Source organism: Perna viridis, chromosome 2 (assembly GCF_037379345.1).
Source record: "Perna viridis isolate PV_CMFRI_1.1 ecotype Kerala chromosome 2, ASM3737934v1, whole genome shotgun sequence".
Classification (NCBI taxonomy): Eukaryota; Metazoa; Mollusca; class Bivalvia; order Mytilida; family Mytilidae; genus Perna; species Perna viridis.
Genome location: NC_142446.1, coordinates 20,579,422 through 20,605,140, shown reverse-complemented (window position 1 = coordinate 20,605,140; position 25,719 = coordinate 20,579,422). Strand labels below are relative to the sequence as shown.

General features: G+C 31.0%; 1 protein-coding gene across 1 annotated transcript; it reads left to right on the top strand.

Annotated features, from left to right (window-relative positions):
• The first annotated feature begins 68 nt into the window (after positions 1-68).
• On the top strand, positions 69-25,515 carry LOC148624003 (endoplasmic reticulum lectin 1-like). The gene is made up of 14 exons (XM_088566397.1): positions 69-314; positions 2,518-2,604; positions 4,286-4,363; positions 4,778-4,855; positions 6,943-7,003; positions 10,755-10,819; positions 11,551-11,771; positions 12,012-12,126; positions 12,360-12,539; positions 15,697-15,756; positions 16,800-16,909; positions 17,739-17,816; positions 21,714-21,792; positions 22,366-25,515. Exons 1-14 carry the CDS (start codon positions 162-164, stop codon positions 22,438-22,440), a joined length of 1,440 nt encoding a protein of 479 aa, XP_088422523.1. The 5' UTR covers positions 69-161; the 3' UTR covers positions 22,441-25,515.
• The last annotated feature ends 204 nt before the right edge of the window (positions 25,516-25,719 follow it).

Sequence of the window (25,719 nt, the reverse complement as noted above, 5' to 3'; positions counted from 1 at the left end):
ATCAAAAAGTGTTGTATAAACAAAAAAGTATATTTGGCAAAATGGACTAATCAAATACAGAAAAATTCGCAATAACATTTCGGTATGACAAGATGGCAGCCCACAGTTATTCCTGAGTGATGGATACACGTCAGCCTAAATTTTAATTGTGATATCTAAAGATGAGAAAAGATTGTAGGATAAAATGCTGGTTTTTTGCCTTCAGTGTTCTAGTTTTACTGCATGCAACGGATGGATTCGATCCTTTTATGGATAATGAACTTCACAAGATAGAATGGGTTGATCAAAAGTCTACAGATAACCCTGAAAAATCGGTACATTTAATCTAGTAGTTTTAAACTACGTTGTAAAAAAGTCTAAAATGAGATATGCATAACCTGTAATGTGCCCGAATAAACATTGGTTCCTAAAACCCAAATATTAGTCTTGCCTTGGATGTATCTATATACACAAGTATTAGAGGGAGAAGTTGCTTGTAATAATCACATTAGAACTTTGCTGTTGCTATTTGGTCCATTTCTCTGTTCAAAATTAAGGGTAAATTTGCTAAGAATGTTAGGAAAAACCACTGGATTGATTTTGATGAGTGATGTACCAAATGAAAGATAAAAAAAAATCAGGAGAATAGCAACATAAACTTTTGATTTTTTAGAAATAAGAGGATTGTAAACATTTTCCAGTTTGAAAATTAGACAAATACCATAGACTTGTAATTAAAGAGATTATCAAATGACTGAAATCTCACTTTATCATGCATTGTGGAAAGAGGTCTTGTGCTTACAATGTACTAAACCGACAATGACAATTTGACTTTAAATGATCATAAGGCCAAAAAACAAAAATATGCCTGTTTTGGGTTTCCCAACCGACCCTAATTTTTTCTCCTGATCCTAATACATTTTTTCTCAAAAATTAACAAAATCGGTAATTTCTGCAAATTTCCGGTATAATACAGATCATTTCTGGTAAAATGTATCTCTTGTGTCAGCGCTTCGAAATAGACTGATTGAATAATTAGATTTTTCTTGCACGGGTTCAATTACAACTTAAAAGGATTATTAAAACTTCAAGGTAGTCCTCTGTCAATATAGGTAGGCACAGGACTATTAGACTACTGTAAGTGTTAAACCCTGCTATACAACTAGAAAAACTCTGAGCAATGCACACTAACATGATACCCCCTACTCCTCCTTTTGATAACATGCCCCTTTTTACCTCCATTTTGATTTGAATTTGAAGAGGTGCACAATGGGAACATGTAATAAAGATTCTGTCAATTCCATTCAGTAGTATAGGAAGAGTAACAGATATAGAGATGGGTCCCCCTTGTCCCCATATTAAGAATTGATAAAGTCCATGTTATGCTATATGAAACCCCAAAATTGATTTGAACAAAATCTTAAATAGGAGGTGAGACAGTGGGAACATGTCATAAAGATTCTGTGAAAGTTTCATTCGATTCCATTCAGTGGTATAATAGGAGTAACGGATGAGAGGTGGGTCCTACCATGTCCCCATATTCACAAATGATGAAGTTCATGTTTTGCTGCGTGAAACCCCCAAATTGATTCAGATCAAAATCTAAATTAGGAGGTACACAATGGGAACATGTAAAAAGATTCTGTGAAAGTTTCATTCAATTCCATTTAGTTGTATAAGAAAAGTAATGGATAAGAGATTGGTCCCCCTATTTGTCCATATTAAAAATTTGCCCATATTCATAAATAACAAAGTCCATGTTTTGCTATGTGAAAAGCCCAAAATGATTCAGATCAAATTATAAGTGGGGTTACAAAAAGTAGGAATTAAAGGGTACTCTGTGATACCAGGCATGTAACCAATTTTTCTGTTGAAATCATCCATACCAAAGTTATGAAGTTTGATTCCAGATTCTTACACTACAAATCTTTATATATCTAGGTTTTAGGAGGTCAATATTGATACCAATGACATTGTTATAGTGAAACAAACACAACAAATACACTAAATACCATGTGATTAACAAATAATCATAATATGTGTATAACTATATCAGTTCAAAGTAATAAAATTCAAATTATTCTCAGATTTACTTGTCATAATGTCAGTGGCCTTAAAATGAAAAAATGCAAAGAAAATGTTCAGTCACTGTAGAACCCAGCATAAAAAATACAAATAAAAAACCCAAAATCCCTACTATGTATGCCAAAAACAGTAATCTGAATTATTATGGTTTTTATACCCTGCCACAAAAAGTGGAGACATATTATGTGACACCCTCCAAAAAGTTTCTTGTCTCACTGTCAGCCTGCCTGTCTGACCCAGGACAGTTTCCAGATGATTACTTGAGAACAGATCAAACAATTTTTTGGAAACAAGTATCATATAATACAGGTATTAATCTTCAGCAAAATCCATAATGTGGTTTTCCAGCTATGCCATTTTGAACTATTTTCACCATTCTGTTGTAATGGTAAATACATTTATCACTTAAATTAAATTATTGTTCCATTAATGCCCTCTTTTATTTATTTTAAGAGTAAAGATGGTATTGTTGAAATGATGACTATCAACAATGAGAAGTATATGTGCATTATACCAGAGTTATCAGGAAAGGATGATGAGGTTTGTATTGCAAACATTTTATTTCATTTAATTCTTACCTCTCTAACTAATGTTGTCTTCTACTAGAAAATCCACAAAATTTTAGACTACTTTCTATATCATTTCCTATCATGTGACCAAAACTTTGGGTACAAGTCAATGTTACTAGTTTTACCCCAAAATTTTAATAACTACACATACATAATTGAACAGTTCAAGTAGGAGATTTACCCCCATTGACATTGTCTCATGTGGGACATTATTATGTAAAAGCAAATTTAAAAATTCAATTATTTAGTATTTTTTACATAAAATGTAGTAATTTATATTAAAAATCTTCCACAAATCTTACATTTTTAAGTGGGAGATTCTAAATTTTTCATTGATTTGTGGGAGTCTCTCCCTAATGTGGGAGGGTTAATATGGATGACTGCAGAGTAGTCAAAATTAAATATTTTGATTGCATGATATTGGAAATATCAACAAGAACTCAGTTGTACCTGCAGAAAAGATTATAGACCAAAACAATGTGTTGATGTTATTTTATGGTTTGTAATAAAATGACACTTTTGTTTTCATATTTGGAAAAAAAAAAACATATTTGGAGATAGAATGATTGGCTCAATGCAATTATACCATAAGGTGTAAGAAAGTAACTTTTTATTGTAATTTGAATTGAACTTGTAAACATTTCAATACAAACCAAGATGGGCTTCTGACTGAATTTTATAGCTTTATAGTAGAAGCCTACCCTACAATGCTCCCTACTTTTTTACCACTGAATAATCGTGTGGTCTTTTGGACATGTTTGATTCCTTGTTAGAAGAGGTTAGGGTTGTCATAACTGGAAGCTACTTAAACTTACAAGACTGTGTTCAAAAGATTACGTTAGTATTCATTAGTAATAAAGTAGAACAAAGTTCTATATAGAGAGCTGTTTTAAACCTACCTAAATTTTTATTGAAAGTGGATTGGTTCATTTCAAATTAAGTATATTCAAGAACTTGTAAAACTCATCTGGCCATCGCTTGGCCTATGCCTTTGCTGGTGTCATCGTTGTCGTTAACATCAACAGTTTTCAAACGTCTTCTTCTCTGGACAGAATTCAGTGAAACTTTGTATGATTCATCCATAGGGTATCTTGCACAAAAATTGTCGTCATCAATGTTAACATTTTTTTAAACATCTTCTCCTGTGAAACTACATGACAGAATTCAATTAAAATGATTCTTTCTTAGGGTATACTGCACAAAATATTTGCTATGATTTTTGGTCCGTGAAAAAAAACATGGCTGCCATTAATAAAATTAGAGCATAGGGGTCAGACAGCAGTTTTCACATACCTGTGTATCTTCAAAACTGTTAGGTTAAGCCAAGTTCTGCCACGAATCAATATGTTCAGAAGGATGAGATATATATGTCATCATATTTTTATGAAAATGTGTTAACTGATATTGGATTTTTTTCCCTATTTTTGATGCTATTATTTTTTTTTAATCTTCTCGACGCTACTAAACCAAATTCAATGAAAGTTGATATGATTGTTCCTTAGGGTATCTTGCACAAAATGACCAGATTTTTTTCCATGAAAAAAAAAACATGGCTGCTTTTACAAAAAAAATAAAATGTAGCTTATGAAGCCAGGTGAGCAATTTAGGACCTTTAGAGCTTCTTGTTTAATTGAATGTAAACATTTTTACAGGCTGGAAGTGTATATGGAGGACTCTCAGGGTTTGAATTAATACAGACCATGTTTCAGCAGAGTAGCTGTTCATATAGGGTAACTTATTATATCCCTAACATACAAAGTTTTGGAAGTAAAGAAGAAGAAAACGATGATGATGATTTTCAACTTTGATGGTTAGACTGTCATATATATGTACTGTAGAATATGTTTATTAAAAAAAAAACACACACACAGATTGTCACATTTCTGTGAGTACTTTCACCTTGCAGTTCTTTGGACGGAGAAAATTGCTTCTTTGTAACATAAACTGTTGGTTCATATAAATTATTAAAAATTTATTGCAATACAATTATTATTAAAGGATTATTTATGGATTGTACATGTGGATGAAAAATTGTTTTATTTTATTCTTCTTTCTGTCTGAAGATCAGCAAAGTGAAATCATTCACAGAAAATATGAACAAGCCGCATGGATAAAAAGATGTTTGTTTTATTTCTTGTATACAGATAGAGAGTTATTGGACATACGAGCTGTGTCATGGGAAACATCTCAGACAGTACCATGAAAATAAAGAATTAAGTGTGGTTTGTATTTTAAGAAATAAAGATGTTTTAACCAAAAATGAATAAAAACTTTACAAATATTGCTTGCCCCTTTAAGAGTCAAACAAAGTCGGAGATGTAAATATTAGTGTGAATCTTTACTTTAGTATTTTCTGAAGCACTGTAAAATACAATTCTGAGATACTATTATTAAGCAAATTAAAATTGTTCACAATGAACTGTTGGTGTAAACCAAAATATGTATTTTATGTTTTAATATCATAGTCAGAATTGCAACATGAAATCTTAGTTATCTTAGTCTAATATTTTTAATGAGTGATTTCTTCATACTGGTCAACAGGCCACGAAGACTGAGTGTTGTTAGCTGCCTTACATGGATGACCAACCAATCTATTTGGCTATTTCGGCTCCCCGTGCAGGTCCGGGTGTTAAAAGAATAGGCCTGCAGCAGCGCTAAGCTTGTCGTAAAAGGCGACTAAATAGTGCTCAGAATCCTAGCCAGGGGCTAGGGCGCTCTGCCCACAGAGCAACTGGGATGTGTGCCCCAGGTGGTGGAATAGGGTACCCCTGGCGTGTTACATGCTGGGGTTGTCAGGCTATAATACGGAAGACCTGACCGCAAACCATAGTGGTGCACCGTGTTGGGAAAGATGCCACGTTCCTCGCACGTTAAAGAACCCTACTGTGGTATTTTCCTGGAGTAGGAACCATAGGGCTCCGCCACAGGAGGCTAAATTGCCCGACCCTACCCACCTCTCCCTATTTCCAGTGGCAATCAAAATTTGTCGACCCCATTGTCCTTGTGTCCCATCCCTTTTTCATTTCATCATTTCATGTTCATTTTATCATCAATTTCATGTTCATCGTCTGAATATAGCTGAAATATTGCTGCTTGGACGTTAAACCCCAACAAACAAACAAACAGCTATTTCGGCACAACTAAGTCAATGTTTACCAGATGTTACACAAATTTACATACCATTAAAGTAACTTCAAAATAAAAATTTATCCTTGATATATATGGTAAGCCAATGTGGACAAAAAACAATATTTTTTATATTAAAAAATGATATTTTCTAATATTAAAATATAATTTTTCTAATATTAAAAAATAATTTTTGATATCAAAAACTCATTTTTTTTAATATTAGAAATTCATTTTTAATATAAGAAAATGAATTTTAAATATCAAAAAATCAATTTCTAATATTAAAAAATCTAAAATCTTTTTTAATATTAAAAAAATGATTTTTTAAAAATTCATTCATTTATTGATTGTTGCTGTTAAATGCATGAGCAGCAATATTTCAGCTATATCCAGGCAATGAACATGAAATGGATGATAAAATGAACATGCAATGATAATGAAATGAAAAATGGGATGGGACACAAGGATTATGGGGTTGATAAATTTTGATTGCCACTGGAAATAGGGACAGATGGGTAGGGTTTGGCAGTTTAGCCTCCTGTGGCGGAGCCAAAAGGTTCCTACTTCGGCACGTAACCCAGTTACTCTGTGGGCCAGGGTTCTGAGCACTATTTAGTTGCTTTTTACGATAAGCTTAGTGTTGCTGCGGGCCTATTCTTTTGACATCCAGACCTACACAGGACTTTTTTAAATATTAAAGATTAAAAAATCATTTTCAATATTAAAATAAAAAAATTGATATTAAAAATAAAATTTTCATTATCAGTCTGTTGCTTGTATTAAGCATTTTTAATATTAAAAAATCAAGAAATATTAGAAATTGAATTTTCAATATTAGAAAATGAATATTTAATATTAGAAATTGAATTTTCAATATTAGAAAATGAATTTTCAATATTAGAAAATGAATATTTAATATTAGAAAATGAATTTCTTATATTCAGAAATGGATTTTTAATATAAAAAATTCATTTTCTAATAAGAAAAATTTAACGAGATTCTAATATTAAAAAGGATTTTTTTTTTTAATATTTAAAAAATAATTTCTTAATATAAGAAATTCATTTTCTGATATTAACAATCCAATTTCTAATATTAAAAAATTATTTTTAGGTATTAAAATATGGCTTTTTGTCAACTTTGGCTGCCGGCTTGTATAATACTTTTAATCTTTTTTCAGAAAAAACCTCAGGTTTTGGAGTTCTTCCTTGGTCATTATAAACAAACAGAGAATAAAAAAGGTAATACAAACACTTGAGTATCATACCCAGGGTTTTCCATGACCTCTTTTTGCATGGGGCTGCGCCATGGATTAAAAACGAGCGCCATGTGTTAATTGATGTGCGCCATGTATTCAAATTTGCGTCACACATTGCAAATCAGCAATGTATTTCCCAATTACGTGTGCTAATTAATCACCTATATCTGTCATAAATCAATATGATTGGCATGTTTGTTTATTATAATGGTAATACAATGTTTTGATTGGCAATTTCCAGGAGTTTAATGTGTCAGGGAGTAAAACACGTGTGTAAGCAAATCTCTGATTGGTCAAATTCACGATAATCATCGTAGGCAAAATCAATATGATTCAAATAAACTGACTGATTTCCTCTGTTTGTTTAATGAATACAATTTGAAAGCTTTTCATTTAATAAAATAAAGAAAGTATCAAGAGTTGAATTCAATTTGAGAAAGATCGGGGAGGGTGGAGACGATCTTGAATTTATACAACAATGTCTTAACGATCTTGGCATTTATCTGACACGGAAAAGCATTTCCAGTGTGCTTTCCTTTTTTAAAAGGGTGATGGATTGACTCCCAAAAGCTCTAAAATATTGTTTAATGATACAGATTGGGACAAAAAAGGACATTTGAATGTCTAAGTTCTTGTTAAATTATAAAAAAAGACTTTAAATGGCACCAACCAAACGACCACACCTACTAGTCATTTTAAGTTCTCTAGAGTTGTGGACCCATGGTCAAGCCGATATGGAAGGGAAAACTTTACCTTAGTATAACTGAGTTAGACAGTACAGATAGGAAGATTTACCATAATTGTTGATTTTAAATTTCTATGTTGAAGCTTGTGCTATTAGATATGTCTCATTCAACCTTGTCGTACTTTCTTTGGCAATTTATTTTCTTTGTGAAAGGACACGAGGAAAATTTGTCCAACTGAAAAGTGTGTTCATTTTGATCCATGGAGGTCCCTGCTTAAATTACTCTGACTTAAGATAAAAACATTGAAAATCAAATTAATAAATATGTCTGCAAGAAATAAACTAAATTAATAAAATAAATAAAAATTGCAAGATTTAATGTTCAGTAGAATTGTAATTTCTATGGTCATAGAAGTGTTGTTATTTTTAGAAAGGTGCTGATTTGTTGTTAAATTACATACTTGGATTAATTTTGAAAATAATTTTTTTGTCTATTCATACAAATACAGAAAGTATTTGTAAACAAGAAAGTCACATGATATTTAACAAAAATGCATGTGCATTTTCCTCTTTACTGAAAAAATAACTCAAATGTAAACAATTTCGCTTCTCTGTTCCATTCATATCTTTAGCAATCTTCATTCAAAGACAACCAACCAATCAGAGATACCGTTTCATGAGTGGGCGGGACCAATCAGGAAAATATAAATATTACAAATGGTGGGTGTACCAACAAAGGGAAAGCCTTTGAATGAAAGAGTAATCAAGGGAACCAAGGTTATAGCAGTAATCAAAAGAATGTAATCCAGCGACAAAGACCAGACATGGAAAACAGACATACACAAAGAACATAAAGTAACTAAAATCATACATACAAAGTAACAAAAGCAAATGAGCAACTTGGACTCCACTAAAAACTGGGAGCATGGACCAGGTGCACCGGTAGGGTAAGCGTCCTCTGCTTTTCTAGAACCACCTGCCGAGTTGCTCATAAAAAGTCAAGTCCGGAGTAGACAAATGAGGAAAGGAAAACTATGACCTGTTGAATAAATCAGTTTTCATGGTGCAGATGGATACACCATAACGATCTACGAGTTCATGATGACGACCATAAAACTTCTGTAGTGATGACTTCAATCTTGTAGCAACATAACCCTGTTCCAGAAGCCTATTTGTTGGAATTCTAGCACAATACAAAAAGTCTGCGTAGTTTCGAGAAGCTCTGGCATAATGTATGAGTTGTGATATGAACACTCCATACGCAGGTGCCGAAGGGATGTTGCCACAGATGAAAGGAAAGTTGACAATTCTGAATGAAAAGTCATCACGTTTGTGGTCAATAGTTTTCCTTTACCATCGATTTCTAAGTGTAGGTCAAGATATGAGGCTGACTTCACAGTGTCTGTAGTATCCTTTATCTCAAGTTCTTTTGAGTAGATGCGATGTATCAAAACCCCGAAATTAGGATTGTTTAAAGATAATACATCATCTATATAGCGGAAACTGAGATTGAAGGATCTAGCCAAACGATATTCTTTCTTTCTGATCAGATCAGCTACAAAGTCAGCCTCATAAGAGTGAAGGAATAGGTCAGAAAAATTAGTTTGAAATTAATTTCTTTATACCAAAAGGGATACTCATATGACAAAGTTGTCAACAATAGCCATTCACACCTGAGTTATTTTTGCAGTAAATGTTCAAAATTTTTAATGATTTATATAAAAATTGTGAAAACTGTCAACTATACAGTCAAATAGGATATAAAAAGAACATGGGCATAATGTTATCTGGCTTTTGTGGACAAGTGATGCATAAGACACATATTTTTGCTTTTCCTGTCGTTCTGAGGTACATGTATTGCCCCAACTAAAGCTTTTTTCACATTTAGTCCTTCTAAACAGTGTATTGGCATCCCATAGTGAGCTGAACATACAATTTGCAGTAAAACAAAAATGTATTGAAGCTACATGCAATTGCTTCTATCTAAATTAGATTCAGTGTATAAAAGTAACATTTTCTCTCATAGGGGGCTATCTTTGTCATTAGAAAGAACCTGTACCATATAGGAGAGTTCACCACTCTCATTAGTGATGTCATATACACTAATTTGCATATCATTAAGTGTCAAATTGGTTGGCAAATAAACAACTAAATAAACAGTTGTCAATTTCATGATTAGAATCCCAATTTTCAAAACTTTATAACTTAGTTATTTTAAATCCAATTTTGGTTCTGTAAAGTGTTTCAATAAAAAAATAATTCATATTTTGTGTATGAAATTATAACTCTTTTACTTGAAAAAAAAAATTGTAATGATATTAATTTGTAAACCTCTGTTTTCATATAAAATTATAATTAAGATCTTATGTAATAACTGAATATTTATTTTAAAATATCATGGATAAGATTTTATTTGCAATTTTTGGAACCAAAAGAATTTTTCAATTATCTTAAAAAAATGAAAAAGTTATGATGATTTAGAGAGCTGATTCCCCATGCCACTCAATGGATTTTTTTGCCAACCAAAACCAAATCACAGGTAAGTGATGACATCCTGAAGCACTCTCCTATTAGGGCTGAACAGCTTAAATTATGTAAAAATGGAGGAAATGACTGACTTATAAATCTATACGGTATTTCACTTTTATGAATTTTTTGTTGTTGTTTTCGTAGGAATCAAATCAGCATTCTTATAAGTCCATTACCTGAACCATTCAGCTAACCTTTAAATAATAATGGCTGAAAAGTGACTTAATACCTTCAGCTGACAGTAGATTGCTTAAAGGGAACAACTCAAAATACATTTTCATTTTAACAAAAGACTTTGATTTTCTCTGAAATAAAATAGATTTTCAGCTATTTTTTAAACCCTGTATCGTTTCTGTAAGTGTTTCTATTTTTTTAATCAACTTCACATCAAAACACTTTACAGTACCAAAAATATGCTTGCATTCCTCACTATGGACATAGAACAATGAAGAGATGATGGCTTATTTTGAGGCAGTCGGGTAAAGTTCAATTCTATAATTAATTATTTGAATATTTTCAGCTGTTGACATGACAGAAGCAGAAACAATAGAATCTGAATCAAGAGAAGAAGACAAGAAACATCAAGTATTTTTAGTTGTCAAAAGTTACTGTTCTGAAAAAAAATCAACTTAAATGGACAATTTTGGCACTCTTTGCTTTGTAACAAAAATTAGTAGCTGAACTAAGAGCAATATAATATTGAATTAGAAAGGTTACAGTAATTTCATTCATGCTCAAGTTGTTCAACTCTTTATTGCCTTTTTTTGTTAAAATTTAGTGTTCTCTCTTTTTTTGCTTTTAATGTAGAATCCTTGTAAATATTCCAACAAATGTAGAATCCTTGTGAATATTCCAACAAATGTAGAATCCTTGTGAATATTCCATTAAATGAGTAAAACACATACTGTGAAAGTACTATTATTCATATGGTACCAGTTTTCATGGTTTTGTGGGTAGACCAAACCACAAAACTTGGTCTTAACGAAAAGAATATTCCCATTGGTGTATATCCTGAAAACCTCAAAACCACAAATGCAAGAATCTGCAAAGCATGTGTTTTGTCCATTATTCATGATTTAAAGTACTTTCACAGTACTTGGGGACTTAAAAAAAACTTCTTAAATAATTACAATAGAATTTACTTTTTAGATATAATAGTAAATCAATTCTTTCAATTACTGACAGTACTGTAATTTACAGACTTGCTGTTTTAGAATAAAGTACATGTACCTGTAATTTTTCAACAACAGTAATTTGACACAGATATTTTCTAAATGTAGATAAATGTATATTAAAAAGAATTGACATCACTGCAGATTAAAACCAGGAGAATAGAGAGCATAGATCTACCATATTTTGAAATAAACATGACAGATGGTACTGTTTGTGAATTGACCAATCACCCAAGGAAAACTAGAGTCTTGTATGTATGTCAACCTGAGGGTAGAGGGGAAATCTATCAACTCAAAGAAACTTCCACATGTGAATATGAAGTGATTGTACTGACCAGTGTTCTTTGCACACATCCAGATTTCAAGTATGTCATCTGTATTATTTCGTAATATTAAGGTTTATTTTGGGTCATGAAAATAAAAATATAATCTTCATAAAGCAGTTGAATGTATTCACACAAAAATTTAGATTGTATGTTTTTCCATGAAAGAACTTAAGTTAAATAATTTTGTACACAAAGCTTATGACAAATACTAAAGAACAAATACTTTTTTTTTATTATAATCTAGTTTTTCTAGTCAACAAATTCAAATATGCATTATAGACCAAAGACCCCACCAGTGTCTACAATATCCTGTCAGGCTATGGAAGGATCTCCAACAAAACCAGAAATTTTACAACAATGGGAAAGACAGCCTAAACCACAATATGATCACTTTGTAAGGATTTATTTACTTTATTATGTATTGTTGTTTAATACAGCTTTGCTTTTATTGATTGTTTGTATTGATAGAAACCAGCAATAATCAAGTGAGAGAGGGATACGTAGACAAATGTCAAGTTAGATTTACTTGGAATGAATTTCAGTTATATTGGTAAAATACAAGAAAAAATGGACTTAGATTTGTTCAGTTCAAATTTTTCATTGGTAATACATTAAAGTTTTTTACAGGTACAAGGGAACTACATTGTGCAGAGAGAAATGAAGACAGAGCAGCCCACCACACCCCCTTCTGGTCCAGCAACAACCCCAACAGCCAAGCAACCACAGAAACCTGACACAACACTCACCGATACAACAGATAAACAAATACTCAGGGAATTTCTAACAGGGGACTATTGTTTTCAAGGAGTAAGATTCAGAATATTATTTAGGCCACACCATTTTTATTTCTTGTGTGACGGACCCACCCGCACATATTTTTTACGAAAATTGTTCACACAATAAAGCTTTGTCTGTCCGCTGATAATAAAGAGTTACGCTTAAAACTATAAAAGTCTGACCACTGCTTCCACTCTTTGTCAAGTTCTTCCTGTAAGCCTATACCTCATAAAGTAGACATTGTATCAATGTGTATATCAATGATGCAAAATATGTTGATGCATCTATGAGTGTTCCACTGTCAAATAAATTTTTGGTAGATTTGACTTGTATTTAAATCACTCTGGTAAAGATATTAATTTAGGTCCTTACTTTTGACAGCAGACCTGCTATCACCATGGTATAATAATGATACATGTATGTTTTCAATTAATGCTTCTTGAGAGGTGATTTACAATTAAATAACTTCCAAGTCACTTTGACCTACTTTCAATGACTTAAAATTTTGTTACGTTCTTTGTTTGGGTATAATATCAGAAAGAGTAGACATCAAGGGACAAAGCAAAAAAACTGAGAATACCAAAACAAGAGGCAAGAACATCCTTACATAAAAACTTTATGTTTTCACATTTTATTGTGAGCTGAAATAAAATGCCTCTGCAAAAGATATTTAAGTTAAAAATAATCAAATTTACATGGTTAAATGAAGATTCATACAATCTTTTTTCATAGATACTGTTAGAACCTACAATTTTGTGTTTTGCCAAAAAACATCTCTCGCTTTTACTTCATAATCATTTTTGATAAAATTTTTCAATTTGCTCACTCACCCTAATTTTTAAAGTGCTAAAATCTGTAGAACAAGAAACTAAATTGGTGTGGCCATATAGCTGGGAAGCTAGTGACCAATTATGTACCTCTGCCCATTACTCTAAAAGTTTTTTGTCCAAGGGGAGACAATGAAAATTCCACAAGAGGGTGTGATGATCATTGAGCATTACATACTCTTATTTACATTGGGTACTTCAAGAAAATCGTGCTAATTTGAATAAATTAAGTTGATCCATGAATATAAAGAAGAAAAAGTGAAAGGAAATTGATTTTTTGATGTGAAAACAAATTTGATCCTTTAGATTTTGGTCATTTATAAAATACTTAGGTTGAATTCAGAGAGATGCATTGCTTTCACTTTCGGTACCAAAATATGGGAATTCCCAGGGCTTATAAATACTTGACACAATCGCATTCCATTGGTTATATGTGAATGAATTGACCAATTATGTAATACTTGGACATTTTCCTTTCGAATGATGCCTAAATAAAACCGTCACTCGATCCCCAAGTTATAAAAATAGACATGTTTTGACCCTAGTCCTGTACATCATTACCTTCTGATGATTAGGCAGAGGAGATACTGGTCTAGTTTAGTTGAATGTATTTTCCGTCTATAAAGTAAAATATTATGCATTCTTTTAATTTGTTTGTATCTGTGTTGGATACACAGGTAAGCACGTGTCTTGTTTACATTTCATTTTGTCTATTTCTTGATTAGTTTTCAAATAAATAAACAGTTACTGACCATATTTGTGCCACATTATATCACAATACATAAATTTCAAAAGAATCCTTGCATTATATTTGAACTTTTTTCTTTTACGGCTTGAGTGTGATGGTCTTCATTGCCATTGATTAACCACTTTCACTTTACAATCAGATTTGTTTTTAAAAAAGCGACCCTTACAGCACATGCGTGAATTAAGGTCATTAGAAGTCACATGCATACAAATTTATCTAGGTAGATTTTTTGTCTTGCAAGACAATAAATATGTAGACACCTATTTCATGTCTTTAACACATTTATTTGTGGATATCGAATGAAATTATACAGGAAAAGTACAATTTAGTAGAAATAATTCAAAATTCAAAATTCAAAGGCATATTTCAAAAGAAACAGAAAATTACGAAAATGACAGCTAATGCAGCTTAAATAGTAAATGGTCATTGTCTGTTAGCATATATCTGTATAGGTCTGGGGGATCCAAGGAAAGGCGTACCAAGTGTATGCTCCCCTTCATAAATAATAAATTGGAGGACTTGTTTTTTTTTTTGGTTTTTGTGTTTTGTTTTGTTTGGTTTTTTTTTGTTCGCATGAAATATTGCTTTTTTTTTCACAAATGCTACCTGCGAAAAATTCCTTCCCTCACTATGCTGGGGATTAAGTTTCCTTACAAACCTGAAATTCTGGATTGAAAGCTCTGTACAAGGTCTAAGAAGTCAGGATTAGAAGTTTGAGTCCACCACCATTGTATATTGAACTAGCACCACACAAAACATGAAAATAAATTAGGGAGTGTACTAATGTATAAAAACTATCCCCTGGATAAATTCAAAATAATAAATAAAAACAGCAAAGCAGATGGAAGTGCAAGTTTGATTCTCACACACACACAAATATCAACCAGTTTCATTTCTCTGCTAAAATATCACAACATCTAAAAGGAGAAACATAGATTCAGATGATGAGATCAGAATTTTTTACCAATCTAGTATACCATATAAATGATTGAATACTACTAAGACCTATAACAGTTTGAATTGTCGGCTATAATTTAATGGAAATTTCCCTAATTATTAAAAATATCAAGGAACTTATAGTACAACCATATCCACTTTTTTGGTATTTTTGAAATAGTACCTAGCCTGTTAATTTAGATTTACCTGTATATAATTTTCTTATCCTCGGAAACACGAATGAAATATAAATAAATGTTTGAGATAGAAAGATGATTAATTGATTATTTTTTTGAAACACGATAAGTAAGTGAAATTATGGTTTTTAATTGTGCCATTGAAACGATGAAAATGACGTCGATTTATGACTTGAAATCATGTGACTTTGGACTTCAGAAAGAACTCCTCTGTGTAACTGGCTTCCCGGCTGATATAAATTGTCTTGGAATATTAGGAAACATAGTGATGGCAGTGATAAGATATCAATTCCAATTCATTGTCTCATTTGTTTTTTTTTTTCAATACTTAACTATTTTTCCTTGAATGTTTTCCATTGACATTTTCCGTAACCTCTCAATTGTACATTTTTTATTCTGTCTTTCAATCTGTCATTTTATATTGATTAATCTGGTGTTTAAAAACAGTAGCTTAATGTATAGAATGATTTTATTTTTAGGGAACTGGATGGTGGAAACATGAGTTCTGTTTTAACAAATATGCTAGACAGTTTCATGATGTAAGTCAAATATGATTCAAATGTAATAGAAAAGAATATTCAGTTTTGATATTGCCTGAAAATGTCATTGAAAGCCTTTCTTGGTTAGTATAATGCAGAACAAGTTAAATTATCCTTATTTCATTTTTTTCCCTTCAAATGGAGAAAGGTATGAGGCAAACAAGCAAAAATAGAATTTAATTTTCCTTGTCTGTAGTTTTAATACATCAAACAGAATATGGCATTATTTGGATTTACATTCATGATGTAGTTTTATTAACAGTTTCTTGGTAATGTTTCACTCAAAGGAAAAAATTATGTTAATGCAATACTAAGGCAAAAAATGAAATGATTTTTTACAATACAGTGCAGTTATTTATCACCTACTGTATAGCAGGTAATTTTCACGGGCGCAAAATTTAGCGATTTAGTCTGTGAATAGTTATATTAAATCTTCATGGTCTATATTTTTTGCATCTTCAGATTTAATGGAATGAATTTCTGGACTTAAATTTGGTGACCTCTTGTTTTCGTGATTCCCCAAAGCTCGCTAATATTAGAACCTCACGAAAAAATCCAGCTATACAGTATCACAATACATTGTAGCTATTATGAATTATTTCTTACATATTACTATACACTATAGTTATTGATGACTTATTACAATACACTATAGTTATTGATGACTTATTACATTACATTGTACACATGTAGTTATTTATTACTTATTACATTACATTGTAGTTATTCCTAAAGAAATATAAAACAAGTTGGGTGACAATAAATTTCCGTTTTTGAACTTAAATGTACTCAAAAACTGAACTTTCCATGTCCATTTCAAGAAATAGAAATGATTATCTCCATCTCAGGCAGGCATTTGTTATTGTTTATGATAAAATGTGGGCTTATCAACTTATAGTAATGCCTCTCTTATAATTACCAAATGTAACCTTAAAATCAATAATGACAGGTGTCTCAAATCAACAATTCTTTAAGTTTCTTCTTAAGTCAAAGTCTGCAATTACTTGTATTGATAAAAGATTTTTAAAATCTATTTTTTTCAGGGAAATGATGGTAGAATAGTTATTAATTTGGGATACTGGAATGAAGCAAAACACTTAGAATGGGTGAAGAAAAATCCTTCGAAAATGCCAAAACCCAAAGGAGCAAGGAAGTAAGATTGCATTTTAAAAAACTATGGCATAGAGATGAAGTTAATTTTGTTTCCCAATGTGCTCCTTATCTACTCAAACCTGGTAATGGAGGAAATATATATCTTTTGCTGTGCAATATAACATTGTTTTTCAAACATTAATTTCACCAGATTTTCACATCGAACAAATGGCAATTTTCATGTTTTCTTTGTATCTATATTCATCATATTTTAAAAGAAAAGATTTTTTTTTAATTATGGTGCATTCATTTTCTCTTTTCTTTTTTTTTTTTTTTTTAAAGTAAACTTGAATGTAGCAAAAAGCATCTTGCAATAATTTATTTTCATTCACTACTTCTGGACTTTCGGCAGAAGGGTTATGATATGCTTAGCAATCAAACCTACTTTGTCTAGTGATCTAGTGATTGGTGAGCAGTAAATAGTAATATATTCAATTATATTTTTTTAGTTGAAACAAGGCACCCCCAAATATGTGATCACCCTTTTTTTCATGTTAATAACTAGTTTGGCTGCATATTTTATAGTAGGAGCAAGCCCCTGTGATTGAATAACAAAAAGATGTCAAGATGTAAAAAATAGACAAAACACTCTGTTACAATAAAAGAAATTATTAAGAAAAATAGAGAAAAGTAAAGTCCTGTTTTGGGATGTCTACTGGATCTCATATGGAGAGAGTGCAGGTAGTGAAACTGTAAACAAGTCTGCATCCTTGAAGTATTAAATTAAATTACAAATGTTCCTTTTTATTATGTCATGCAAATATTTTCAGTTTTTTTTTCACAAAACCATTCCATGGTGTCCTTCAATTAATCTGTCTTTTTTTTTCTAGGCAATTATCATTATTACATACAGATGGTGATATATGTGATGTTACTGGCAAAAACAGAGTTGTGGAAGTCAAATTGAAGTAAGATTAATTATTCAATCACAAAAAGGTGGCTGTTATTCATGTATAATTGTATTTCTGGCTCATCTATAGACACTTGTTTCCTTTTTTTCTCCAACTTGTCCAATTTCAGGGGACAGATAAAACAAGTTCTCAATGAAAGTAATTTATTATATTGAAGTTCGTTATATAATAAAACAAATTCGTTGTAAGAGGTGTGTAGAGAATCTACACCATGTCTGAATATTTCAGTTATGTACACAACACGTTCAAGGAATTATCTAAGGTTGATTGAAGAAACTTGAAATATTTGTTTGTTTTTCTTTTCTGGCTGGTTAATATTTTTTTTCTTAAAAAATGAACTTGTCAACATTAGCATGTTGTTCTAATACAAAAAAAAAAAACTGTCTCTAAATCTTGTAAATCATCCATTTGTGTGAATGTATTATCTTCGATGGGTTTGTCATGGATATCAAAATCATCTGTGTCAGATTCCGTATCTATTAACACTGATAATGTCATCATCTGACTTTGATTCTGTAGCGTTTATTAACAAAATCCTCCATTGTGACCTGATTATTGAGGAGGTTTGGTAAGGGTATATTATCATCATTATCATATTCATCTGCAGTCAATAAATCACAGTAATGACACCTTAAATCCATACTTTTTATTTTGATTAGATTTGATTGTTATGAAAACACCCTTTAATTAATTATGCCTTTCGACTTTTAAATGTGTTTGGGACAGATTTCCCCCATTGGACATTTATAACTTGTTGCAACCGATTACCTATCAATACATGTAACTATTAATCAATGGAATCAAAAATACTTTTAAATGATTTGGCCAGTGATTTTTAGAAAATTTGCTATAAGCGTAAATTTGTTGTATGCATGTTCTTTAAAATCAAGTTTTACTGTCGTTTAATAGTATTTAGAGATTATAAACAAGCAAAACTTTGTATTTATTGGTTTTTAAAGTTTTTTTAAATTTTTTATTTCTTTTTGAATATAGTCAGGGTTTTACAACATTCCCCTACATCACTACCTGACTAGAGTGTTATGGGGTCTTGTAAACATGTAGATAATCCTCACTATATTATATTAATTTGAAAGACTGCACTTATCATACTTATTCACTCTCACTCTCACACTCTGTCATGCTCAAAAGACAATCATTCTATGATACATACATTTCAATTTACAATTTGAAATAAGAAAAGACAAAATATACTGTCTTGTATTTTAAAGTCTAATAAGCACATTTTTAGTTATCAAATATCTGAAATATTTCTAATAGGGGCCCATATCTTCTCAAATTTATGCAAAACATTATTTTTCTTGGCAATAAAATGTTCAATGCGATAGTAATGTCGAATTCTTTGCTTTAAACCAACAATGTTAGGCAGGTTTTCTTCCAATTTGCATTTGAATATGTACTGTTTTCCAATAAATAACAAAAGATTTAATTTGATATCTGCCTCAGAAACACCAAAAAAGAAAGTGCTTTTTTTCATAACAAAATCAGAATAATATTTTCTAAGAAAAATCTAAAAATAATAAAAGACATTTGAAGTGACTAAGCGGTCAAAAAAACAGATGTTCTATAGTCTCTATACTCTGGTTACAAAAAGAACACAAATTTGAATCTTTTATATGAATCTTGTACAAAAACATAGGGTACAACTAAAATAGTGACACTCTGTATTATTCTTTCTTTTCCTGTGGATTATATTAATGAACAAGCCTGTTAGACTTAATTATGACCAAGAAATAGTGTGGGTGGATTCTCTTATCTTAACATGGTTCGGTGACCCATGATACTGGTGTATGACTTTGATAATAATTGAAATATAATTGAATTTCTTTTGTCTTGCGAATTATGAAATAAAAGAATTTACATGGAGAATTTGACACAATACACAGTATATAATAGGTGACCTCGGGTGAGTTTAAGGGAGCTTTTTTGGTGCAGACAATGTTTGTTTGTAGGTCAGTTAAAATATTAAAATTTAGCAAAAAAGATTTAGAACACGAGGAAGCTTTAGCATGACACCCTTATGGGTTATCAAATAAAATTATCAAAATCCAATAAAAAATAAACATGTTTGTATTATCCCCTGTACTTGCAGGGACTTAATATTACACTCCCTGGTACTGGTACACTTGTCAGGAGTTATGTTCCGTAAAAACGGAGTGATATCAATATTTTCTTTGAAGATCGAGATTGGAACAGTTTAAATCTTAGAATATGAATTTGATTTACTTTATGTAAAAAGGTCAATCTTACTTGACAGAACATAATGAAATATTTCTATGTGGTGTCGTCTCACTGTAGGTAGTCTAGTCTTCATACGTGTAATGCTTATTATTTCTGACATTGTTTATCATTTTCTTCTCAAAGTGGTTTTAATTGATACAACTTAAGTATATATTTACTGGCAAACCAAAACTTTCAATATTTTCATGTAAAAATGCAGAAGCCCCACGCATTTCAACCACTCAATCTATAATTTAAGCAGGCGCATAGCTGCCGTTAGGCAAAAAAGCTTTTGCCTACACTAAATTTTGCCAATTTTTTTTTTTTTTTTTTTGAGATAAAATACATCCAGGAGAGGCATAAGTGATGCTCTAAAACGCTATCTCCGCGGAGCTTAGGGGGGACCAGCTGGGAGCCTTAAGCGGCCCTAGACCCCCTGCCATAATTTTGCCTACACTTCAATTTGGCCTCAGCTACGCGCCTGTTAAGAACCAATGATGTAACCCGGTCACATAACCACATGGCCAATTAAAATTTGTCTGGCTTGGGTCATCGTCAATTTTGAATCAATTAAACGATGTAAGTGACTAAAATATTTTACAGAGTCATATTGTTCAAAATGGCAAATTATTTCTGTATACAGATTTCACATCTCATTTACAGTAATATGAAACATCTTGATATAATTTTCTGTCTACCAATATATCTTTTGTTGTTTTTAATGCATCTTATTGTTTAAAACCTGTGCAAGAAATAACACTGTTCTGAGGTGTATTTTTCACACACCAAAAAAGTTATTGTTATTTGGTTAAATATATTTTTTTATTAAATTCCAATAGAAATCATTTGCCCATGTACATATGAAACAATTGAAAAAAATGTGAATGAACAATCCTTAGGGGATTCTGCTGGTTGAACTGGAGTCACTGATATGACATGTGTTACATTATTGATTATTCAGGTAAAATTTGGCTATCATCAGTATGCCATTACTGAAAGAGCCATTATTTTCAGTATAAACATGAAGCCTTGTTAGTGCTGCATTGAAATATTTCTGCTTCTTTACACGTACATGAACGGTTTGTTTTTAATGTATATGCAGAGAATCAAGTTTAAAAAAAAAAGAAAGATCTTTTTTATATCTCAAACTTGTTTCATATTACTTTATCAGTTTTTGTTTTTTTTATTTCTGTCCAAACCCTGAATAAACCATAGACCTGTTTTAGCCACACTTTATCTGAACTTCCTTCAGATCAGTTACAATGCCTTCTGGACATGTTAAAATCTGTATCACATGCTGTATCAACCCGAGACTCCTACATCACCCCAAGGGCCACAGGCCCATGGGGTGATATAGGTTGATATAGGGTGTGATATAAGATATACGATGTAGGTCTAGGTGTGGTACAGGGTATGCAGTATAGGGTAGACAATATAGGGTTTAAACTAACACTTATAATGCATATACAAAAATGTTATATTTTAATCTAAATATATGATATATCTAAATATAATAGGTATGATAATAATGAAAATAATAAAATGTTCACTTGATATTGATTATATAATTTGACAACTTTATTAATATATATTTGCAATGTTGTACATTGTAGCAGAGCCAAAAGAAACATGATAACTATATTTCATTTATTGTAGATGTGTAGAAAAGAAAAATCAGCCACATTCAGTGTCTATATATTTAATGGAACCCAAAACATGTGAATATGTATTAGGGGTAAGTTCAGTCAAATAAAGTTGTAAAATATATAAATCTGGTCAGGTATACGATATCAGTGGTTTTACCGGTAAATGAAGCCAAGGGTGTCTAACTAAAATCCACACATAATTTAAAGATTAGTTTTTCACAGAAATTCAATTAAATTCATAGTTTTTAGACAGGGAAGAGACATATTTACTTGTAGCATGGTTTTGATGGAGTTGCAGGACATTTTTGCTGTATTCAAATATCATATATCAATGCTTCATAGACATAGAAATCTCAGAGAAAGCAAAGTGTATTTTAACAAGAACAAGAAGAAGACCAAAAACAAAACCCACAATAACTGGAAGAACAGTATAAATAATAAACTTAGGCTATGTCAAAAACTTTAAGCACAGACATTGTTACCTCCCCTTATTCCAGAAATTAGAAATTTGCTTCTTTAATAGCTGGTTTGGAAAAAAGGAAGAAAACTTTGATCGGTGAAAAAAACGTGGAATGTTAGTATGACTTAACAATACATTTACTTCAATGTAGAAAGTCAAAACTAAAACCCACTTCATAAACTTACCTTACTTTTTGTTTCAGATTGAATCTCCTATATTGTGCAATGTATTAGACAGAGCTGATGATAGTGGTATAATTAGAGACTTTAATGTATAATGTAAACCTCTCCTGTTAGGAGGTCAAACTGTGATATCTTAAACCAGACTCCTTTGCAGACCTCATAAATGCTTTTATAGAACTAGGTATCCATTGATCTATTCCATAGAACTAAATTAGCCTTAAATGAAATTAAATCCGTATGGATATATAACATAATATAATAACACCAAAATGGATAGCAACTTTATGAAAAAACTTTTTTTTTTCCTCCAAATTAAAAGATAATAAAAGACAACAATGTCTTTTAGGTCTTTGGTGTTACTTTAGATGAAATAACTTTTATAATTAATAAATTCTGTAGAAGAAAGAGCCACAAATATTTGTTAAGCTATACAGTGAGTGAAAATTTTCAAAAGTAGAGCTTCTAACAGTAGTATAGCAGAGATTTGTGGAAAGCTTCAGTGATAACAAGATCTAGAAAGGTGATTGGAATGATCCTGTTGTAAATGGAATTTTAACAATCATTTAGTTTTTCATTTTGTTTTGGATTTTTCTTTGTAATATTAGACAAGTACAATGCAAATGAATTTATCATTATATAAATAAGATTTTTATAATTTAAGATAATCTGCACCAATTATAAGCATTTATAGAGCAAAATCCGATATGATAATGTCTTTTCTTTAAGTTTATTTTTATGTTATATGTTATTTATTGTGGAAGTTGTTATGTTCAAATTAATATGATTTAATCGCATTGTTAGATCCTTGATAAAAGATGATTAAATCCATTGTAATTCTGATTGAAGCTCACACGGACACAAAGTTTGTAAGCTTGTGTCATAAATAAGCATCCCTCCTTATTCCCTTAATATTTTTTTTACAAAAAATCTCTGATCTTATAAAACTCAATTCTTGGTACTAAATGTTTGTAGTTTAAAATTTGTATCCTTAATGTTCATGAAATAAACATTGAGTGAAATCTTTGTTTTCAATTATCCCTATAACCAGTACAGCTGAAACATACTGTAGATGCGTAATCAAAAGTTCTACAATTTTATTATGTTAAAGTTTTACAGCAGCCTATTGTAAGACTTATTGCCCTTTTTCTGTCAAAATTGATAATTTTTGCACTGTTTGGCTTAAAACTTGGACACAATTCTCTATGGAGAGAAATTGTTAAGAGGGAAATTGTGATTTTTTAGTGTTATATTGTATTCAACAGGACCAAATTTATTACTCCATGAAGAAGTTTTTGTCCTTTTTTTGTGTAAAAATTGATGATTTTCTCATTTTTGTGACTATATTGTAGAAATGATTTAGGTGAGAAGAGAAGCTGTAAATAGGGCTATTGTGGTGAATCATTATGCCTACATTTTATATAACAGTGTCAATGCCACTCGGAAGTTAACTGTAGCAGTTATAAATATGTTAATAACATTTTTACAATCTTAACATTCTAATAGAGAGAACTGGTGAGAAGGTAATTTTGTGAAATCATACCTTTTATAGTTTTATTTTGACCAAATGTCCAACCATTATGACAATTATGATTTTTTTAGTAGGCTTATATAATAAGATATGAACCAGATGAGTGATTCAGGCTTATTGGAATCTTTTATATTATACAAGTATTATTTCCAATTCTGCAGAAAATAGTGAAAAGTTGTTTTCTGTTTATAAAACTATGATGGTGCATAATTTTTTACAGTATTGCAGAAGCTATGCAAATGTACAATAATGTTTGAGAGTGTTTAAAAGTTGTTCAGTAAAGTTGTAATCATGTGTCGTTGTTTATGGGAATGTTTTATATTATTTATTAATATTTTTCATTGAGAGTTCTTAAGCTGTATTAAAAAAACACAAAACTTGTGTTGGTTTTTAAAAACAAATCCCAGTGGATGTAAAATCAGTTCCTATTTAGGTATGTGTTACATACCTGGTACTATACTATTAAATTGATTATTAAAGTATGCTTTAGCAAAAACAAACAAAAAAGCAAGGCCTTGCTTGAGTTATAAGATATTTTACTTACATGATTACTGCTTTCAACTCCTTTGTATTATGGAGGGTTGATATAGAATAGGAATAAACATGCTAAGTGTATATGTGAGCATTGATGTTGCATAATGGGAAAATTGTTTCGGTATCGTCTGCAAGGTCATTGTGTATTACATAAATGTTTTAAGATTTACTGTTCACAATGTTTATGTTTCATGCCCAATGTCCAAAATTAATGAAAAAAAAAAGAATAAGCTAGCTTTTATTAAATAATTAAAAAAATAAACAGCTTGAGTTTATTAAAAAAAAAATAAAGCCTACAAGTTCTTCACTATGATGAATGATTATTTTTAGATTTTCCAATTTGGGCATCATTTTTAAATTTGTCCTTTATATCAAGCATTGGAGGATTTTTGTTTAATGGTACTCTTGGAGAATTTCTGGCTGTTCATTGAAGGACAGTGGACTGACTAAGGCCGTTTTTTTTTTCACAGTTTGGTAGGGTGTTGTATCTAATGACATTTTCCCCGTTTCCCACTTGCTTCTCTATTTTGAACCATTAGAAGTGAATTTCCAATTTCAAAGTTAAGAGCAGGTTCTATGACCAAATTGATTATTAACAAGAAAGCTATGATGAATCTAACATTTAATCTCTATGAGAGAAGTTTGAATGTAATGTTTGTACTTGCCTCAACTGCTCAGGTTCAACTCCTGCATTTGTGTCAAGCTATCCATATGGAAGCCTTAACATTTAATAGCAAACCTGTAAGTAACTGTTGTTTGACAGCCATTTTTTTATGAGAAAAAAATACTTGTATTGCTCCTAACATGCTGTATAAAATTAGGGTCAGTAGTTAGGCAAAACTTCTTATTTTTCTAAAGTTTTGACTGGTTTGTTTTGGATACACATTCATACTTTAAAAGTGCTTGTCAAAAAATGGCCAAATAAATTTTAAGTCAGCAGAGATACAAATATTTTTTTTGCCTAGTTTTGGCAGTAGTTTTTGAAGACTACATTTTCTATTAAAAAGTTTGCAGGTTTTCATTCTGTTATTTATATAAAAAAAGAACATGCATTGTACATAGAACATTTTTCATTTATATAAGAGGAAATAAAATATATATACATGAATCTTTTCTTATTTTTATATGACCACAAAAAAACTGCAGTCATGTAATAGTATGGTGCTGTTGGCACTTGGTTTTGTGTGATAGCTTGAATTGGCTGATCTTCATATTTTACCACAAGGTTCCAAACAACAAAAGGAAGGTTGGTATTGATTTTGAAGGCCGTTTTGAAATTCATGATCGAAACATGTTTTTCAAAGAATTGATT